This window comes from Gymnoscopelus microlampas, assembly GCF_963454915.1.
Source record: "Gymnoscopelus microlampas genome assembly, chromosome: 6".
Lineage (NCBI taxonomy): Eukaryota > Metazoa > Chordata > Actinopteri > Myctophiformes > Myctophidae > Gymnoscopelus > Gymnoscopelus microlampas.
In genome coordinates, this window is record NC_139943.1 from 26,207,828 (window position 1) to 26,228,201 (window position 20,374).

Genomic DNA, 20,374 nt, shown 5'->3' on the forward strand with positions numbered 1-20,374 from the left:
TTTTGATCCATGTAGTGTGAGCTTCTCACAAGATAAAATGGTTACCACTGTAAACTAAAAAAGTATATGTTTTGGTTAAAAGAAAAGTGATGCCAATTTCATCCAATCAGGAGTACCCACCCATTTATCAGCTTCACTTTTATGGTGTTCCAATTTTGTCTGCTTATTTATTTGTGTCATAACTTCCAATTTCAGTTGTTTATCCTGCATCCTGTATTGAGTTCTCTCTCCCGATAGGATAAAATTGGTATCCCGACATTAAAATGTATTTCCTGCAAAGAGGTGGAGAGACAGGGAGACCCCCATTGCTAAACAAACACTGTATACTAATGATTACTATTAGAATATTAGCTATTTAACACTTTAAAAAAAAACGTACTTACTGCACCCCCATTTAGACCTGAGACTGATTTTTAAAATGATATCTAAATTCTAACCTAGGTTTACTGAAAAACTTCTAATTACCCCCCCCCCCCACCAAAAAAAAGGGTACTTATTGTAAGTAATTAGGCAGGGATACGCGCATCGTTTTTAAAGTCGATCGGTTGGGGGGTTCTCGAGATGTGCAAAGGACAGATACACTCACACATCCATTTAAAGTAGGATTACACATCTATTGTAATATTTACATACAAATTATCTTAACACATTGTTTCATCCATTTAAGCATCAATCCACATGTTCAACTGAGTAACAGTCTAATTATGCAACCATGCATTATCATCTCCTCCCCTGCACTCCATTACTCACCAGGCAATCTGTTCATGTTGACTCCCTGGGCAGACAGACCGATCCCCATATACCTGCACATAAACAACGACTATTAAAAAAGCGACTATTGTAAAACATAACACTGTAAAATAAGTTACCATGAGTTATCTTATTACAACAGGTTTGTAAGCACTCTGCTGTATATTCCTCTTTAAAAATACTCTTAATTCTAACATACTTTATGAGGATTTGTCAGGATGTCAAAGTGAGCTAGACCGCTAAGAAAAAGATTTAGCAAAAAAAGCCTGAGAGACAGAATCAACATAAACAGTAAAAGTTTACTGTGATGCAATAGTTTGATACATGAGTCGAGATTGTTGATCTGAAGGACTGAGAGCAATTTAGTAACTTTTTGACAAAATGTAAGCAGCAAACATCTGGCAACACAGAAACCTGTTCAATATTGATAGTAAATAAAAAAATTGGCAAAATGGTTGTGTTTGTCCCAGTGCATGCTGGCGTCATCAGTCAGACCCAGTCAGTCAAACCCAAGCAATCAAAGGTGTCCAGTCTCAGCTAAAATGTCTGCCATTATGTACGGTTTCTCTGCACTGAGCAACTGATGTCATTCATACCAAATGGGACTGAAAGTCAAGGCAGTTTATTACTGGTTATTACAACCACAATTGTGTGCTTGTAATAAACCTTTGAATTCAGTCTTGAATTAACTTTGAACAATTTATTTTATTTCATTGCTAACCAATCAAGGATTGATAGTCAGACTGAACACTGAAGCAAAGATAAGTGGAAGTCCAAAATGAGCCTTCATTTGGATTTCACATGGATTTAAATGTACAGTATGTTGCTCTCTCTGCCTGCCATCTTGAAACATTACAATGACTGGGTTGAATAAAGATTTCCAGGGTTTTACGATTACATTTATAATAATCTTTGTTTTAATTAACTCAGTCTGGACGCCAGAGAGAGCCTTCACTCCCTAGAATTAATAGCATGTAAACAAGAGAATATATTCAACCAGTTTTGGTGCATCTTGGGTCATACCCCAGACCCTCCAAAGCAGTGATTCATTGAGGCTGGACATGATTCTTAGGCTTTAGACACAAAATAGAGATGCTAAAATGTCTTTCTATTATTAATCAATCAACCAGAAAGACTTAATGAGCAAAATACATTACAAAATAAAAAATGAAATATTTTAAGAGAAATTTGAAGATTTTAGAAATACACTGATTCAATGGACCAACCAAGATGCCTAAGAACATTATCATGAAATCATGTAACAGGTACTGTTGCATTAGACAGCTAGCAATCCGCGATCCACTTACCCATCTCGGCCTTTACTGACGATCTTGACCTCAAAGTAGTAGATCCCGCAGGCAGCGGGGATGGGATGTGTGGCGCGTACAGAAGCTGCATCCTTGTGATTCTTGCCGTGTCCTAGACGAATATAAAGACACATGGATAAGAGGTCAAGGATAATGATTTCAGGGCCGTTTTGTACCGACTGGTTTCATGGATCGCTTATTTCACACAGTTGGAAAAAGAGGCACAGTGAAGCCGTCTTTTGTGGTAGTTTTATGGTGTACATAAAAACATTAGAAAGAGAAGGTTAGGCAAGGGATAAACCAAGCTCAGACTCAGATGCAACCATACGAGCAGGAACATTTTTGTGTTCCAGCCACAGAAACACTAGGAATGTTTACTATATAATTTTAGAACTGAATCAGACTTCTGAATGGTTTATTACCTGCCAAACTGGTTCAGTAGAGTAGAGAAACTGCTCCTTAAGCCTAAATATACCTGCCTCAGTTGCTCTTTAATAGAATAGATGCTGTGTTTGAGTCAGTTATCTGTAGGCGTAATTAAAGGACAGAAAAATCAAAATACAGCAGAATACAATCCCAGAGACAACCTGCGCCAAGTTTGACTGACCTTTGTAAAAGCCACATGTCATTTGTCAGCTGTGTCAAGTGTCAGCTTTATAGCAACGAGCCAGGCTTTTGAGTTGCATTTAACCAGGGATGTAAATTAAAAACATGTTCTTATTAACAACCAGGACTGAAAGGGACGTTTAGTCACAGCTACAGCATATGTGAGCGAAAATAAATGTAACTTGATGCACGAAGGCTTAAAATGAAGGCCATCACTTGCTTGAAGTGGTGACAAGAGACTTGAAGATCATCTTCACACAAAGATTAATGCACTCTGAGTGACCAATACTTTGGGCTGACTTTGCCATGATGCGAGTATGTATGATATTGGTTTTGACTTTGGTTTACAGCCTTGAGCAGCAAAAAATACTTTTAGCCCATGCACTTGTCTTGTACTGTATGGCTTGTACATTTCATAAAATAGCCTAAATATAGACCCTATCAGATTTCTTATTCTGATCAAACAAACTGTCTGTATGGGAAGGATCATCTTGATTGAATAAGATACTGTAACTGCCAGGTGTTCTTACTTTGACTTTCCAAAAGTTTCAAAAATAGCAAAAATACCTGCTAGAAGCTCACGTGTCGCATCGCGGCGTGACGTGAGCTTGTAGATCAGCTATTTTTGCCACTTTTGTGTGACATGGTTGCATGACGAAGTAAGGCATTAATTAACTAAAGAAAACATACAATAAGGACATAGTAGTTTTTTGCCCGACAGCGACGATATGCTACTTGTGTAGCATGTGGTTTGTCTGTGTGTGTGTGTGTGTGTGTGTGTGTGTGTGTGTGTGTGTGTGTGTGTGTGTGTGTGTGTGTGTGTGTGTGTGTGTGTGTGTGTGTGTGTGTGTGTGTGTGTGTGTGTGTGTGTGTGTGTGTGTGTGTGTGCATATGGATAAATATAACAGGCTTACAGGGCTCATGTATTATGTCTGGACCAATCAAAAGTAGTAGCGAGGTGACTGCTATCCAGCATTCTGCTGCTTATCCAACCCCTCAGGGCATGTGCCTGTGTATATCTCAGTAAGTATGTGGTATAAGTGTAGGCTTGATGGTATGCTTGTGTCTGTGACCTGTCCATCTGTTGGTGTAATACGTAGCCTAATCACAGCAGAGCTGTCTGTAACCTCTCTGAGGTCTGTCTGTTCATAAAATTGTCTGTGAAGTGTGAAGATGCCCAATATGTAGGTAGCATGTAACCCTAAACGATGTAGCTGACTGTCAACAGACACCTTGAGGCTGTGCGAGTGAGAGAGAGAGAGACTCGTTCTCTCAGCTCAGAGTAGAATGTCTCTGGTAGAGGATTTGGCCTGAAGCCTAGAATCAATAATAACTAGGTTAATAATAGTGGTTTAATATACCAGCTGGCCTATACACTCACAATGCAGAACCAGGGGTTTGCACTTTGCATAGTTAAAGTATTTTTTGTTTGTTTTTTTGTTTTTTTTGCATTTTCAGCACCCTCTGATGGACACCGTGCGGACAGCCTGACAGACAATAATACAACTCATGCTTTGTGTGGCTCAGTTAACAACTGAACTCAGGGTATGGTTGGATTGGGAAATGTACCTTTACCTTTGTTTCTCCAAAGACACAGATTACATTTTGGCTGCATATGTGACCAAAATGGTCACAATTTCAAGAGTTAATTTATCACATAGATTAATAAAATAATGTAAAGATGTATTGACAGACTAATCAGTTATTTATTATAAAAATCATTAGTTGCAGTCTTAATTCTAACTTAAGTGCCCACAATGATTGATAGCAAACAGCTTTGTCCATTATAAGTTGGATAAATCCTCACTCATCCCTATTACATAGTTATTCATTATCACACCCAAAATAGTGTGTGTGCGTGTGCGTGTGTGTGTGTGCAGTAAGACTTGTGTTGTCTATTTTTAGCTGCTCCATGTTGTGAAACCTATCCTCAGCAGGCCAACAGGTCCCTGGGCAACCATACAGACAGACAAGAAAAATGGCTACACACACAACACACAAATATATTATGTGAATACAAGTGCACAAAAGCCACCACCAACCCCCCCACACACACACACACACACACACACACACACACACACACACACACACACACACACACACACACACACACACACACACACACACACACACACACACACACACACACACACACACACACACACACACACACACACACACACACACACACAATGACCAACTAATAAATATACACACTGCGACCTACACACTCAGGGTCCATATGCAAACGGACAGGTTGTCTGGGTATTAATACCTCACACTAACTCAGCACACAGTTCTCATCACAGTGACACATACAGTCACTAGTTTACTTCATTAGTCCCTGAAACACAAAGAAGCTGGCTATGTCACTTTCATTGTGATAAAACACTTGCCTGCATGCAAGTACTCACAAATGCACACATACCTTTAGACACACACACACATTTTGCACATATTAGTACACATGGAAAGACACACCGGAAAGGGGTGAGCTCTGATTATTACTGACAACTGAGGGGCAAACTTAATAACTTTGCCTTTATAATTAGCAATGTCTATTGTCTTATTGTGGCTGAATATATAGACATATGGTGGACTAAGTCAAATGAATTTAGGCCTATCTGTATTTTACGCACCTCATTTAAACTGATGTCATTCTTGTAGTAAACCAGACTGTAAACTAGCAGGGTTTGCAGATTCTTTCAGAGAAAGATTCTAGAGTACCAATATTTGGAAAATATAGAATGCATCTGCATTTTTCTTCAAGGGAGACTATACAAAAAAATCAAGCAAACATGTACTGGTATCACACCTAAATAAAAAAAAGGCTTTTATCTGTAGGCCTATTTTTTTCTCTCAGAGTCAAGGGATCATTCCTAAGTTGTGTTAGAGGGCCCTCTTGTGGAATTTTCAAATTGACAGATCTCCGTCAATGGCGGTCAAAGGTTGGATTTGAAATGACAGAGATCTGTCTATGGCAGGGAATGTGTTAAGTAACGAATTTGGCAAGTTGGAGGAGCTGCGGATTTAAACTGAGGAAACGCTCATACATGAAGTGAAAACGATGTATGACCATCTACAGACTAGCAGTAGGAATCCAACAAAGCTGGGGTGACGCAGTCGTGAGAGGAGGTAGCGCTGATCATCTCCCTATCTTCTAGCATCACCAGAACAGCAGCACAAGGGTATGGGTTGATTGGGTTCACAAAACTCTTTATAGATGATAGGTACTTGAACATATGTGCTATCAGCAACAAAGTACTATTACATTTACTGAAATAAAATCTCTTTCTCTGTCTCACGCACATGCCTCACTGCTCTCTTGCTGAAGGATGCATAATAATGTATTCATTCTTTTTTTAACGCAGTGTCTAAGCAATGTCATCTACACATCTGTCACGTCTGAGTGATGAGTTGAACACTGTAAATGATGTGTGCATTGCAGACCTGACCACCTTATGTGCTCTTTAAATAGCGAGGAAATACAACGCTGGACTTAAGACCAGGTTTTAGCGAAAATGCTTTCTGACATTTCTCAGTCCCCTAAGATAGCAAATGTGCCACCAATTTACCTGAGCTCACTTCATTTTAGGACTAACACGCTCATCTGCATAATGAAAAACTTGACAACAAATAGACATGATTCAAATGGATAGCAGTGAACTGACACTAAATGGAAGTGGGATCTAATAGCGCCCAGTTATCCTCCAAAATAATGCCCAGTTAACCCCCAAAATCCACAAGTTCTCTAAAGTGCCCAGTTCTCTGCATACTTACAAAATGTGTGCGGTTAATCCTGCAGATGGTTAGATTCTGGAGTATCATGTATCTGTGCAAACTGCAAAGTTGACATTTTGGCCGAAGGGTGACCCAGAGGAAAGGTCACAGTCACTCAAATCTGGTTAGGGCTAATCCTCTGTTAAAGGACGACTTCACCGCTTTTCAACCTATCTTCATATAATTGGTCCTCACTAATACTCATGATAAAATGGTTCAATTTTTTTCTACTCGGTCTGTGTCTCAGAGGAGGGCTGTGCACAGTTCAGAGTCCCGTCTACCAGCGACATCATCAATGGGGAATCCAAGCTAATAGAAACTGCAGGCGTTCTATTCCTGGAAAGTTGCAATGCAATAAAAGAAGCCATTGTTCTCGTGTTAATAAATATCTAAATAAAAAATGTGAAATCTTGTTTAAAAAAAAATCATGCCTAACGATGATGTCACTGGTAGACGGGTTTCTGGACTGTCCACAGCCATCCTATGAGACACAGACCAAGTATATCTTTTTTTTACCATTTTATCATGAGTATTAGTCAGGACCAATTATATGAAGATAGGTTGAAAAGCGGTGAAGTCGTCCTTTAAGCAAGTTTCATGGCAATCCAATATGACCAATAGATTTTAAGGTATCCTGTCTGCAAAGGGGGAAATTGGCCTATGGGTGATGCTCAAGTAAAGGCCATGGGGTTGCCAAAATCAGTAGGGTCTAGACTCCCAAGTCCCGGGAGCATGAAGTTGAACAACAAGGCAATTCCATGGCAATGCGTTGGCAGTCGTTTTCAAGATACATTTTGCGACCAAAGTGACAGACTGACATTGCCGTCCTTAAAGCCTAACCACTACAATTAACAAGAAGCCAGACAATTTCCATAGCACCAATGAACATGCTAGAGAAAATCAAATGACACCACATCTTTAAAGATGAGTTACTGGAGAAAATACAGAGAAAGATGTGACCGGCTTCGGATGCTGTCAATGCACTGAATGGGGCATAATCATGTTTGATCAGACAATTGATTGGTCAAAGTAGGTGAGATACTGACCTACTGTACTGACGGGGCTCAGTAGGTGTTTTGTCGTTATTCTGTCGGTTGATGAAAGTTGGGGCAAACACTCACCCCAAAGCATGATTTACAATTCTGTGCCTGTCGGCACATAACTCGGACTGCACCGAGTCGGCTCAAGCGAACTTCGCAACGTTCGGCACGGCAACTCACTCACTTTAGCTCGCTTGGTGGTGCCTCTCATGGCTCAAGTACGCTTGTGATAGCGCGCCACCGTCGCGGTCCAAAACTATACTTTATACAGAACACCTACTGAGCCCCGTCGGTAGGTCAGTATCTCACCTACTTAGACCAATCAATAGTCCGATTAAATGTGATAATGTCCCATTCAGTGCATTGACAGCATCCGAAATGGGTGACCAACAGAACAAGCATGCAATCACTCAGTTCACAGTGGCAACGTAAAAATAACAGATGTTTTATAGGAAACAGCTATTTTAACCTACCTACAGCATTGCTTTGTCACTGCTGAGCGGTCAGATCACCTGAGTAGTATTCATTTCATTGTTTTTAAAAGACAACTAGAAAGGGGCGCTCCAATTTTTTCAAATCACTGACGTAGGCTATGCCATTTTGTAGTTGCTAAGTGTTCAAAATTTGTATATTTAACCAGGGCACTCCCAGTTCTTCATATTGATGGATCATGGGATATGCCAAAACTCAAGGATCACAGGTCAGGGCACAAGCCACATGCCTATGCCTACACTTAGTCCGTTTACTTGTACAATGGAAGACCTATAGGAACTTTCCCACTCACCCATCTTCTCCTTCTTTATGGTAGAATACATATAATTCACCTAGGCTACGAATGAATCACACATTTAATACGCAAAGGAAGACTAACACCTGGGCAACGGTAACAGACAGGTTGACAACTAATATTTTTAATAGGGTGTATTAACAGCCACTTAGTTGATAGGCTTGTTGTAATGTGAGTGACACTACTTTTGGTTTTGGGTTTACTGAGGTAGTCTTGTGTAAAAGTATTCATTGAACCAAGCTTGTAAGTAATTTGTCTTGTAGGCTTATTCTATCGCTGTCCCGTGGCACTGTCAACTCTGATTGTGAGTCAAAGACAACTTAGCATTATACATTTAGAATAAAGAATGTATTCTCGACTAACCCGTCTGGTTAGATAAAACTGCCAATTAGTATCTTGACAGCAGAGTCTAGAATAAAGCTTTTAGTGGATCTTTGCAAGTGTAATTCGACAGGTCAAATTTAAGTGCTGAACTCAGTCACAAGACACTTGATGGAAGCCATTGCAGTTCAATAACCTGTATCAGCTCACACATTGTTAAAAGCAAAACTTGAGAATAGGTGAATTCTTCTCCACAGCAGAATACAGCAGACCAAGTGTAATTGCCACACCCTTGATAGGCCATCTGACAGAGGTGTAACCCTAAATAAGTAACCATCAATTTCAAAGTTCCATCTATTTCGATCCATCAAAGAGTGAAGTCCTGTGTATGCGTCAGTACAGAAAAGGTCTAGCTAGGCACCATGGCCTTGAACAGAGGAAACTGGCACACTGGTCAAAATAGCATCCAAACCACCAGGGTGAGAGAACAGAACCGGAGATAGAACAACCAAGAGGAGGAAAATTAGCCTACACGGCCAAGAGTAGGTCTATTTATGTCATCATTGTGCACTTATGCAGAGTCATATAAATGATGGCTTATTTCAGGGCAATATACTGTAAAAGGGTGTGCATCAAGGTTCACTGTAGTGTATGTCTTATTATATTAATACCATTCTCTTTAATATTTTTGTGCCAAGAAATCACAGGATTATTAAGCACATAATCGGAAAGAAAAGACCAAGTTAGTTCATGCTGAATACAGGCTTGTCCTCTCATTAATGGCATCACTAAAACATTTTAATGTAGGTTGAAACCAATTTAGAACGCTATTCACATAAACAGTGAGATGATCAAAGTAACAATTTGTGATCTATAATATAACTAGCTGTGTCTACATAAAAATAGATGTAGTGTAGGTTACTATCCACTCAGAATTAGCCTCACTGCTAAATAATTACCAAATATACCCATTTCATTCTGTGTATTCCATTGGTGTTAACAAAAGCCAACAGGCCCCAACTAGGTGTTTACAAGGTATCAGGATTTCACTGCTCTTGCTGGAAGAGAGAGGAACCAATATGACTAATTCACGTACATGCACAACTAGCTTGTCTACTGCTAGGGGGGATCATTGGCTGCCCAAACATGTCGCCTGACGGAAAAACACAGATGTTCACGTCTACACTCAGTCAGGACAGGACGATACACAGATGTCACCTTGTTAATGTTTTCATTCAGCAACTATCCAAGTGGGCAGATCTGGTACATAGCACTGTCCTGTATTTCAGCCCAGTGGTTCTGAACCTGTGGTTCGGGACCCCCAGGGGGGTCCCCACATCATTTTGTGGTGGTCCCAAATGACAGTTGAGTGACAATTTAAATACTTTTAACTAAGACCTTTGTAATACCTCAAAAAAGAAGAGGAATCAACAAACTATACAAAAAATGGTCAAACATTGGCCAAATTGTCATAACTTAAAAAAGGCAAAAAATATTAAAATATACGCTCTACAAGCTCTCGCGTGAGCTTGTAGATCTGTTATTTTCATAATATTTCTGAGGAACATTACAAAATGTAATGCCTCAACTCCTACAATTCCAAGTGCTTGTCAGGGTGGGGGGTCCACAGTTCAAATATGATTATTTTGGGGAGTCCCCAGTTCAAATATGATTATTTTGGGGGGGTCCTCAGTTCAGATATGATTATTTTGATGGGTCGAGGCCTGAAAAGGTTGAGAACCACTTTAGCCATTCCAAATTAATCTAGATGCCATTGTCTGTTTGGCATGTTGTTGTTTTGTCTTCGACGTGCCAGTGTCTGACCAAATCGAGTGATTTATCTTAAGATCAATACATTTGTCGTAATGTAAAGCGCAGAGGCCTCCTCCCTTGCAGCAGCAGCTGTACACAACGAGCTGACAGGCTGTTGGAGGTTAGACATGGCAGGCATTGAAAGCAGAGCCCTTGTTGTTCTGCTCTGAGTACATAAAGATCTCGATGGAATCGGAATGTCTGCTTCCAGGGGTGAAAAAAAAATGATTTCGAAATTCTGGAACAGACTTCTAGAACGCTGTCACTGCAACTCACGCGAGAAAACAAAACAATGCCATTTTAACTGTGTTTTTGGTGCTTATTTTTGTACAATAATTACCTTACAAAAATGTACCGTTCATACATCCCAGTTGCACTGCATATGACTTGGTGTTAAAGAGGATGACAACAACTTCAGTTTATATCAACCCACCGTTTGTTAACTTAGCTTACTGTTTTCAAAACAATAACAAAGGCACAAGGTAACGTTAGCCAAGTTGAGTTAGCTTAGCCATGTCGCTAGCAAGCTGCTGCTACTGTATTTGCTTGGGAGCTAGCTGGCCGTTAGCTCCTATATATTTTATTAGATGTCATTAGTTAGCTTCGCTGCTAGATCAATGGATATGCGTTATATGGTTGCCCTTATCTAAACTATGGTAAACGTAGCTTACATCACGCACCAAACAAGACATGGGCCCATTAATTACGAAAAGAATAAGGATAAATAACAAAGGAAGGCCATGTTGTTGAAGGTTAATGTAAGAATGTGACTGTAAAATATAGACAGTGTCAGGGTTATAGCGAGTTAAATTGACACACATTTTGAACATTCCTCTTTCCTCTCTTGTGAAACACAAAGCTTGACTAGGACGAGAGAAGCAGATCAAACTAGATTTGCCAGGAGGGCTGGAGATTGCACACATACATAATCGCATACAGTTACAGCAGGCTACAACGCTCTGTGTGTGTGTGTGTGTGTGTGTGTGTGTGTGTGTGTGTGTGTGTGTGTGACCCCCCCTCCGCAGTACAGTGACAGATTTGAGCTGATCGAGACCCTTTGGGCCCCAAAGGGTCTCGATCAGCTCAAATCAGTTAAACACCTTGTAAAACATGTAAAGGCTAGGTTGCTTTGCTAACCTTTGTAATGAACCCGAAGGTTGTTCTGTGATAGCCCGATATAGCTGTATTTATCCTTGGGGCTCCAGGATCGGGGTAAAGGGGTCTCTTCCTCGCTCACGGCCGGGTAGAGCCGCTTCAATCGTTCGTTGAGTTCATGCTCCTGGTAATTAAAAGCAGGATCCCCTAACAGCAGGCTTCCTGCTCCAAGCTCTGCCATGTTATTTTAGTTCGGTAGAAATCTTCTTCTTTTTGTTGTTTGTTTTTCTATGTCTAAATCTCTATGTCAGTCCGTTGAAGCAGTAAAGAGAGAGTGAGATGGACTGAGAGAGAAAATAGCAGTGGTGTGACATCCCCGGATAAGCAGCACTACTCTGTACTAACCAGTGTTGCCAGATTTTGTGAGAGAAACAAGCTACAAGGTTTAGGAAAACAAGCCCAAAAGAAGCAACAAGGCTACGGCTATTTGAAAATAGCAGATCTACAAGCTCACACCGCGTCGCATCGTGACCCGTTGTGAGCTTGTAGATCTGCTATTTTCAACAAAAAAAAACATATTATACAATTATTAACTATTACATCAATTATGGGGTCCTTGCCATGGAAATATTTGAGAACCACTGGTTTGAATAACATTAGGAAGGAAGCCCAAATAAGCAACTACACTTTAGAAACAAGCCCAAAAAACCGCAACCCGCAACAACCAATATTTACAAGCAACTTTACAGAAAAACAAGCCCAAAGTCGCTTATAATAAGCGGACATGGCAACGCTGGTACTAACGGCTTGAAGGGAGACGCACTGTGGGTACTGTAGTCCTCCTACAGAGCTGGTCCTGTGTGTTTCTCTAGAATGGACTACAGAACTCCACTCCGCCTCCTGTGGTTGATTTCTGTAGTCACGGTACGTAGGAAATTTAGTTCGAAAAATTGGTTTATTTTTACTGGTTTATTGTTAATTATTTATTCTTCCTTCATTTTTGTCGTCTTTCACTTTTCCTCCACATTCCAACGAATTCATTGATGAATATAAAGTAAAACCATGCCGAGAGATACACTGTAAATAACATCCTAATATAAAAATGAAACGATTGGCACAAAACATTATTTTTTTAGAAAAAGGGGCAAAATAAAATACCCAATAACAAAAATCTTTTCATGAACTTTTCTTAACAACTATGTAGTTGGTTGGTTAGTAATCTGAGTTCCAAAACATCTCGCCAGTTGGTTAGTAGAGTAGTTGGTCGATAATACCCTTTACTACCATTTGGGCGTATTATACTTGAGTAGTTCTGCGTTGCTATGGGAACCATATCACAGCAATACTCAGCTCGACACAGAGAGAGAGAAGTCTACAATTCATAGGACTAAACAGTCGAGTTCAATTTGATAAATTATACAACAAATTTGAGATGGCTTGCCACAAAGATGTTTCATCATCTCCACCATTGCCAGAAAAGCAAAGGTAAGTGATACCAGTTGGTGCTTGATACAGCCATGGCATGGTCATGGATTAACTATTATGTTAACTTTTACCTGTTGTAATGTATAGCCTATAAACTGTAATTTGCTTTAACACTCTTTCTTTTCCTGCAGACTGCTAAAGGACCATAATCCACATCCTTTCTCAGAAGAAATTCAGGTGTCAGAAAGAGGGGGAGGGGGAGGTGGTGGTGCTGTAACTGCCAAACCATCTGCAAAAAAACATGTAAGGAATATTGATAATTATGACTGCAACTGTATGATTTATGATGAACTAGCAGGATCAAATTAAGGGCATCACAACTCTAAGCACATTGATGATAGTGCTACTGGCTGCTGTTCTATGATCACTGTCAAATTAAGCAGACACCATTGATCGAGCAACACATTCTACAGACATACTGACATAAGTCTTAATCTAATGACAGGCCACTGTAAAAGCAGTGGTCAATGTATTCCTACTGATCCAATCCTTTCTTGTCAGGTGTGCAAGACAAGGGGTGGGTATTTGTATGCAGGCCCAGGGAGGAAGCCCAGGTTTCTGAAGCAGGCAGAGAGCTATGTCAACATACAACTCCAAGCCATTGACTGCACAGAACCAAAATTCCAGGAGCTCAAACTACAGGTCAACCACTGGCTGAAAACACACAAACAACAAACAAACAGAATACACCTTAATAAATGCTGTTATTTGTCTTTACTTTATCATTTGTGCGCACGCACACACACACACACACACACACACACACACACACACACACACACACACACACACACACACACACACACACACACACACACACACACACACACACACACACACACACACACACACACACACACACAGTATTTTGCACTTCTAAGCAGTGACTTGTGTTTATGTTTTTTTTTCTGTCTGTCTCTTATATGTCATCATGATTTGTGTGCGTGGGGATCTCATCTTAAACAAGCTACGTGCTTCACTGAGCTATCCAGTTTAGTAGACCTTGTATTGCGAATTTGTACTTCCATGTACTGTTATGTACTGTCATGTACTGTTCTCATGTCTTACTAAATAAAGTACATCAATCAATCAATCAATCAATCAATGGTTAAAGTTGAATCTGAAAACAAACAAACAAAACATTGTGTTTGTGGATATAGATTTATCACCCCAACTCTGTACTGATTGTCGGCATTTTGCACAGGTCTACCGGGAAGTCTTTGGATGTTTCATAGAGGAGTTCAAAACCTACAAACCACTCCTTGATGCCATCAAAAAGGAATATGAAAACACTCTGGGTATGTTTTTTTTCAATATATTCAATTCTTTATATATATATATATATATATGTATATATATATATATATGTATATATATATATATATGTATATATATATATATATGTATATATATATATATATGTATATATATATATATATATATATATATATATATATATATATATATATATATATATGTATATATATATATATATATATGTATATATATATATATATATATATATATATATATATATATATATATACGCACACACACACAGAATATAAAACATGTTTTTATATCGCTAGCATCTCTGCGGGATCAGGTCCGCGAACTGGAGCCATTGCAGGACCGCCTGAGGCTGGTCACAGAGGAATGTAACAGGAAGATTGTGGCATGTTGGGCAGAGGAACGGACTGAGATCCGAGACCTGAAGAGAGAGCAACAACAAATGCAGAGGGACATGGAAGACATGAGGGAACAAGAAAAGGGCATGCAAGCAGTGGTATATGACTTAAGCCTAATTTATACTTTGTCATGGAATTGTGACGCTTGCCAAAAATAACAGATTTTAAAGTGGAAATGCAAATGCAAATGTGTTGCATTCTTTCGCTTTTTTATTCAAGAGGGGTTATTTATTCACTCATACACAAGAGTGAAAAGGTTTTATGTTTGTCTTTTTCACTGGACAGTCGTGTTAATTGTCAATAGAGATTTTATTTAGTTGTGTTATTGTCATAATCACACCACTCTATATATTGTTATGAATGCATATACATAGAGACATCAGTGCCTACTCTACCAGCTTTAATGAGTGGCAAACATGACATAGTGTTTGCTTACAGGTGGCCCATCTTCAGTCTGAACTATCAAACCAGTACTTACAGTACAGAGAGGAGCATGATGCTCGCAAGTTGCTTATTGTCAAGCTCAATGATCTGAGCAGCTTTGCGAAGGAGGAGAACACCACAGATGAAAATGCTGGTAGGTCAGGAGGACAGAAAATAAATATTTACATACTGAGATACTAATATACAAAGTAGCTATACATTCAAACCTGTCCAACTTGACTGTTTCTGATTGCTGATGTTTTGGATAATCAAACAGTATAAGCTGTCAGTTTCTTTAAAAAAAACATGTATTGTAGTTCTTTGTAAAAAACAAATACACACAAAAGAGATAATGAATGTGTTTATTTTTCTGTGTAAGAGCATCAGCTTCATATGCAAGCGTGATAAATGTATCCACATTTTCCCAATGTAGAGGAGGAGGGTAATGACCTTATAAAGTTGAAGCTAGCTCTGAAGGTGTGTCGAGAAGACTTGAAAAAAGCCCAGGTGGAGCTGAACAGAGTACAAGCGGAGTACTGGGACGTGGTGCCTCGATATGACTGGGAGACTTTGGAGCACACACACAAAGAGACTTCGCAGCAGGTAATGCAGTGACATGCTTCATCCACAGACAAGCAAACAGAGACCACATGCACATATTCAACTTTTCTACATTCTGTTTCGTGCCTTCACTATCTGGCAGTTGGAAAGGCTGCAAGGAGACTTCGACCAGTTGAAGAGTGAATATGACATCCTTCTAGAGATTCATAAGAGAGACAACATACAGTCTGAGGCAGAGAGCTCAGTCACCAGAGCGATACAGGTACATATTCCGAAAAAGAGAACCCATAAGTAACTTGTTTTCTGGCTTATTGTGTTAGAAAGCAATATTTATTGTATGTTTAGTCTGAGCCCTTTAGGAAATTAATCAACCATCCTCTTCAGGGTTCACTTACCACTCTCCTGGAAAAGACATGGAATTAAATTTTCCATTTAACGTCCTAGATAAGATATATCAAATAAAGAAAAGGAGAAAAGTCATGGTATTTTAGTTTCAGCCCTGCTGGATTGCTTGTTGTCAGCCAGGGATGGGTCATCCATGGGGACACGATTAGCTGTGTGCCCATTTGTTGGGTTCAGCCAACAACAGGGTTCATGAGTAACAGTCGTCTGACTACAGCATGTGCAATCTGGTCATGGAAATTTCATTGTGGGTCATGGAAAAGTTTTGGAAAAGTGAACCTGTACAATATCGCTACTCGAAACATGGAAAACCAAATTTTGAGCTGTTTAGAGCTTTCATACAAAGTTCAGCATGTACAATACAATGATATGGTAAAATACAGCACAACTGGCTAAATTTGATTTAGCTTTCAAAAGGGAATAAAATATCATATAAGTGCTTGATCAAGAAAAATAACATACATCTTTATAGTATTCTAAATGTGTTACAAACAGATAGTTGACAAAGTGCACCACGGACAGAACCCTCTGAAGTCCAGACTGCTGAAGGAGCTGATCAACCTTGACTCCTCTGAGAGCGGCACACTCACAGTCCAGGAGTTTAGGTGAAATTCCCTGTGCACAGAAGCACAATCAGACTGACGCACACACGCACGCACACGCACACGCACACGCACACGCACACACACACACACACACACACACACACACACACACACACACACACACACACACACACGTTATCTATAATTGCTCTCATTCAGTTATATTCACAATGACAATCTCAAGTTTATCTGAGTGTGGGTATGCTGTGTTACTGGGTCCAGGGAGGCTCTGAGGACAACATTTCCTCTGAAGTCACATCAGGCCACAGAAGAGCTGGTGGCCATGGCTCAGAATGAACTGGACAGCAGCGACAACATTTCCTACCGTAGACTGTACAGCCCAAGTCAGGTAAAACCAGTCTAACCTTTTCTCACACATGACATGTCCTTCATCAGCTTTGAGTCTCGTTCCCAGCCTTATATCATCTCCGAGGTGAAAGCCTGGTAATGACCTAATGCAGAGAATGTGTATAGGACGGGACTTCCGTCATATGTACTTCCTCGGAAGCTGTCTTTTTCGACCAATCACAACACTTGTTTCATGCATGGAGAATGTAAATAGATCTGTAAAGCCTCAGTGAAATTTCCTTGGGCCGACAAATTCCGGTACTTCTGTTAGACTCGCTGTTAGACTTGCCCAGCATGATCAGCTTTTGTTCCATTTCCAATTTTGTCTGTTCATTTATGTGATTAATCACTTCCAATTTCACTTGTTTATGTATCCTGCATGAGTTCTCTGTCCTGCTTGGATGCAGTTGTTATCTTGACCTGAACATTTTCTGTTTATTAAAGATCTGGAGAGATGGAGAGACCCCTGTTACTGGAGAAAAAAACCCTCTATAACAATGATTACTATCAGAATATAGAGCTATTTAACAGTTATTTTAACACAAATATTTAACTTACAATACCAGTTGAATTTAGACCAGCCATGAAATGCTGGAAATAAAAAGATATTTATTATGTTTGCTTTCTTCAGATGTTAGTTCCAAACTTATACAGTCACTGATTATTGCCTGTTCACATCGAAAAAACAACCAAAAATAAACTAAACACATTGTTTCTCACATGGATACTTTGTGTCTTTTGTATTCATTAAAATGTAAAGTCTGTATTGTATTCAACAACATGTTTTATTGTATACTGGTAGGAGTCAGATGATAACAACTTCTTCAGTGTGGTCAAAAAACAGTCAATAAAAGAGAGGGAGGTGTGCATCAGCCAGCTCAGTGTACAGCTCGAGGACAAAGGGTAAGTAAAGTACAGACACAGATGCACAATGTAGGAGTGGATGAACACAGGGTCTTACATGGGTAACGCAATATATACTCAGGTTGGAGGTACCAGTGGCCTGAAACATAGTAACCCGTCACCACATTGCGTAAAGCTATATTACTCCTCCCAAATATATATATTTTTTAATGATTTTATTCTCTATGTGACAGTGAGGTATCAGTGGCAGATCTGCAAGCTGCCTTGATGCACATCGATCCAGCTCTAGACTGTGATGCCCTGGAATGGAATCTATGTTTAGCCTTTCAGGTAAACCAGTGGGCCATTAAAAAGTAGTGCTGCTATTGTATTGCCACGTCACCCTTTGTGTTAACAAGACTATAGTCTAAAACCCAACCAGACCAAAGAACCGACCAACATTGCCATCCTTGCAGCATTGCACTCTCACTAGTGAAAAGGTTGCCAGATTTGGGGGGGGGGGGGGGGGGGGGGGTGCTTGCGGGGGGTGTATTGTATTTATTGTATACTCACTGGATGATCAAAAATGATATTGGAAACAACAACAGCAAATGCTTTCAAATGAAATTATACTTAAAAACAAATAACAAAATAGAAAAGCATGCAAAGGGCCTTTTGGCCAAAGGGTGGCACTAGAGAAAAAGACATGGGGTCACCCACATCAGTGAGGTAAATCAATAGATTGTAAATGAACAGAAATTGTGTTTGAGAGCAACTAAGGGTTGAGAATGTAGTATTGATGGTTGTTTTCAAAGTGGAGAGTCAACAATATTTCAACAGAATAGTCTTTGTAGAATATGACTCACTGTATTACTGTACCACCGTATATGTGGATCGTGGCAAATTTTATTTTGTAAAAGCACTTCAAATAATAAAGAAAAATTGTCAACAAAACATTCAGTCAAATTTCTACAGAGTATGACTAACGATGTTTGAACACACAATATTTTCCACATGAACTATAGCGTAGCTATTCTGGCCATGTTATAATAGGCAAAGAGATTTAGAAGGGAAAAAATGAGGGGCACAGTATAGGGCATATAAGGGACACAGACTGACAGATCTCCATATATGGCCATATCTGTAGCGGTGCGACATAGGTGTGAGGGCCGCTATGCACCCCGAACCTTACATGCAAGGCTGCCACGCGGCCCGAACCTCTAGTAGGGTTAAAGTGGCCTTAGCTCTCAAAACCACCATTTGTCAAACACAGTCTTATCTATGTTATCACCAGGTGAACAAGGAGGAGCTGAAACAGTACGATACAACGCTGGACACAGAGACTATCGTTCATCGCCTTTCAGTTGCTGACACCAGCAGGGCTGAACCTCCACCCCCTCAACAATAACACCACCTTTCTATTCTCTAACATAGTTTTTCCATCAAATCCTGGTCTCGCTTCATTCACTACTGTGGAAATGATTTGTGCAAACTATTTTGAGGATTTAAAAAAATAATATTCCCTTCATCACTCATGAATACTGTATGTCTCAGTCATTGGGTTGGCGGTGGCTCAAGAGGTATAGCAGCCATCTAGGAATCAGAAGGTTGCCAGTTTGAGCCTTGGCTACTCCAGGATTTGTGTTACTGTAAGTGTGTAAGTGAGCAAGCCACTGCGGGGTCAGTAATTCCCCCCAAGGATCGCTAAAGATACCCCTTTTCTTCTATAAGTGCGTGTGCGTGTGCGTGTGCGTGTGCGTGTGCGTGTGCGCGTGCGTGTGCGTGCATGCGTGTGTGTGGTGTGGTGTGCGTGTGCGTGTGTGCGCGTGTTTGTGTTTGTCCAGAGAACTGGACTAATGACCACCAAATTTCCTGTATTTCTTTATTCCACTTATTTCACTCCCATAAGCTCAAATGCTAAATGTCATTGGCTTGTCTTACACTATCCATTTTTTATGGGATAACACAATGTTTTGGTCATTAGACCATCAACAGGTCATTCAACAGGTTATATTAAAATAACCTGTTGAAGGTCTGACTAAAACGTGTTTTCCCATTTAAACTTTTTGCATCCTGAAGACAATGTGTGGGTGTTTTCTTTTACATTGATCAACTTGTCCTTCTCCTACACACCTGTTGCCTTTGTAGGTGTGCAGAAGTCTTGCTTCTTAAAAGTCATGGACTTATCATCTACATCTGATGTACAATTATGCTGTCAATTATGAGTAATTCCTGATCTGAATAAATGTATCTGATGCAAAAAAAATATTTTATAAACATTAGGCCTACGTGTGTCCTGACATAATATCTGCTGCAACATTAGTCATCACAAGGAAATACAATTTTGACAAACACAAATGTGTTTATTCTCATAATTTAATTGTTATCTAGCACACAAACTATTATTCAGATATTTTTACTTTTTCTAGTTTTTCCTTAACATTAATTCAAATGAGGCATGGCAAGCCATTTTAACATTTAGGCTAATCATGATTAGGTTATAATTCTTTTGAATTGT

At 39.7% G+C, this 20,374-nt stretch overlaps 1 protein-coding gene across 1 annotated transcript in view; it reads right to left on the reverse strand.

Annotated features, from left to right (window-relative positions):
- ranbp10 (RAN binding protein 10) overlaps positions 1-11,868 on the reverse strand; it is a 32,742-nt gene extending 20,874 nt beyond the window's left edge. The window contains exons 1-3 of the mRNA XM_084060557.1: positions 11,544-11,868; positions 2,058-2,169; positions 751-803 (exon numbers count right to left, since the gene is read on the reverse strand). Of these exons, the coding sequence (XP_083916683.1) occupies positions 751-803; positions 2,058-2,169; positions 11,544-11,742 (364 nt within the window). The 5' untranslated portion in view covers positions 11,743-11,868. The remainder of the gene's footprint in view (positions 1-750; positions 804-2,057; positions 2,170-11,543) is intronic.
- Between the last annotated feature and the right edge of the window lie 8,506 nt (positions 11,869-20,374).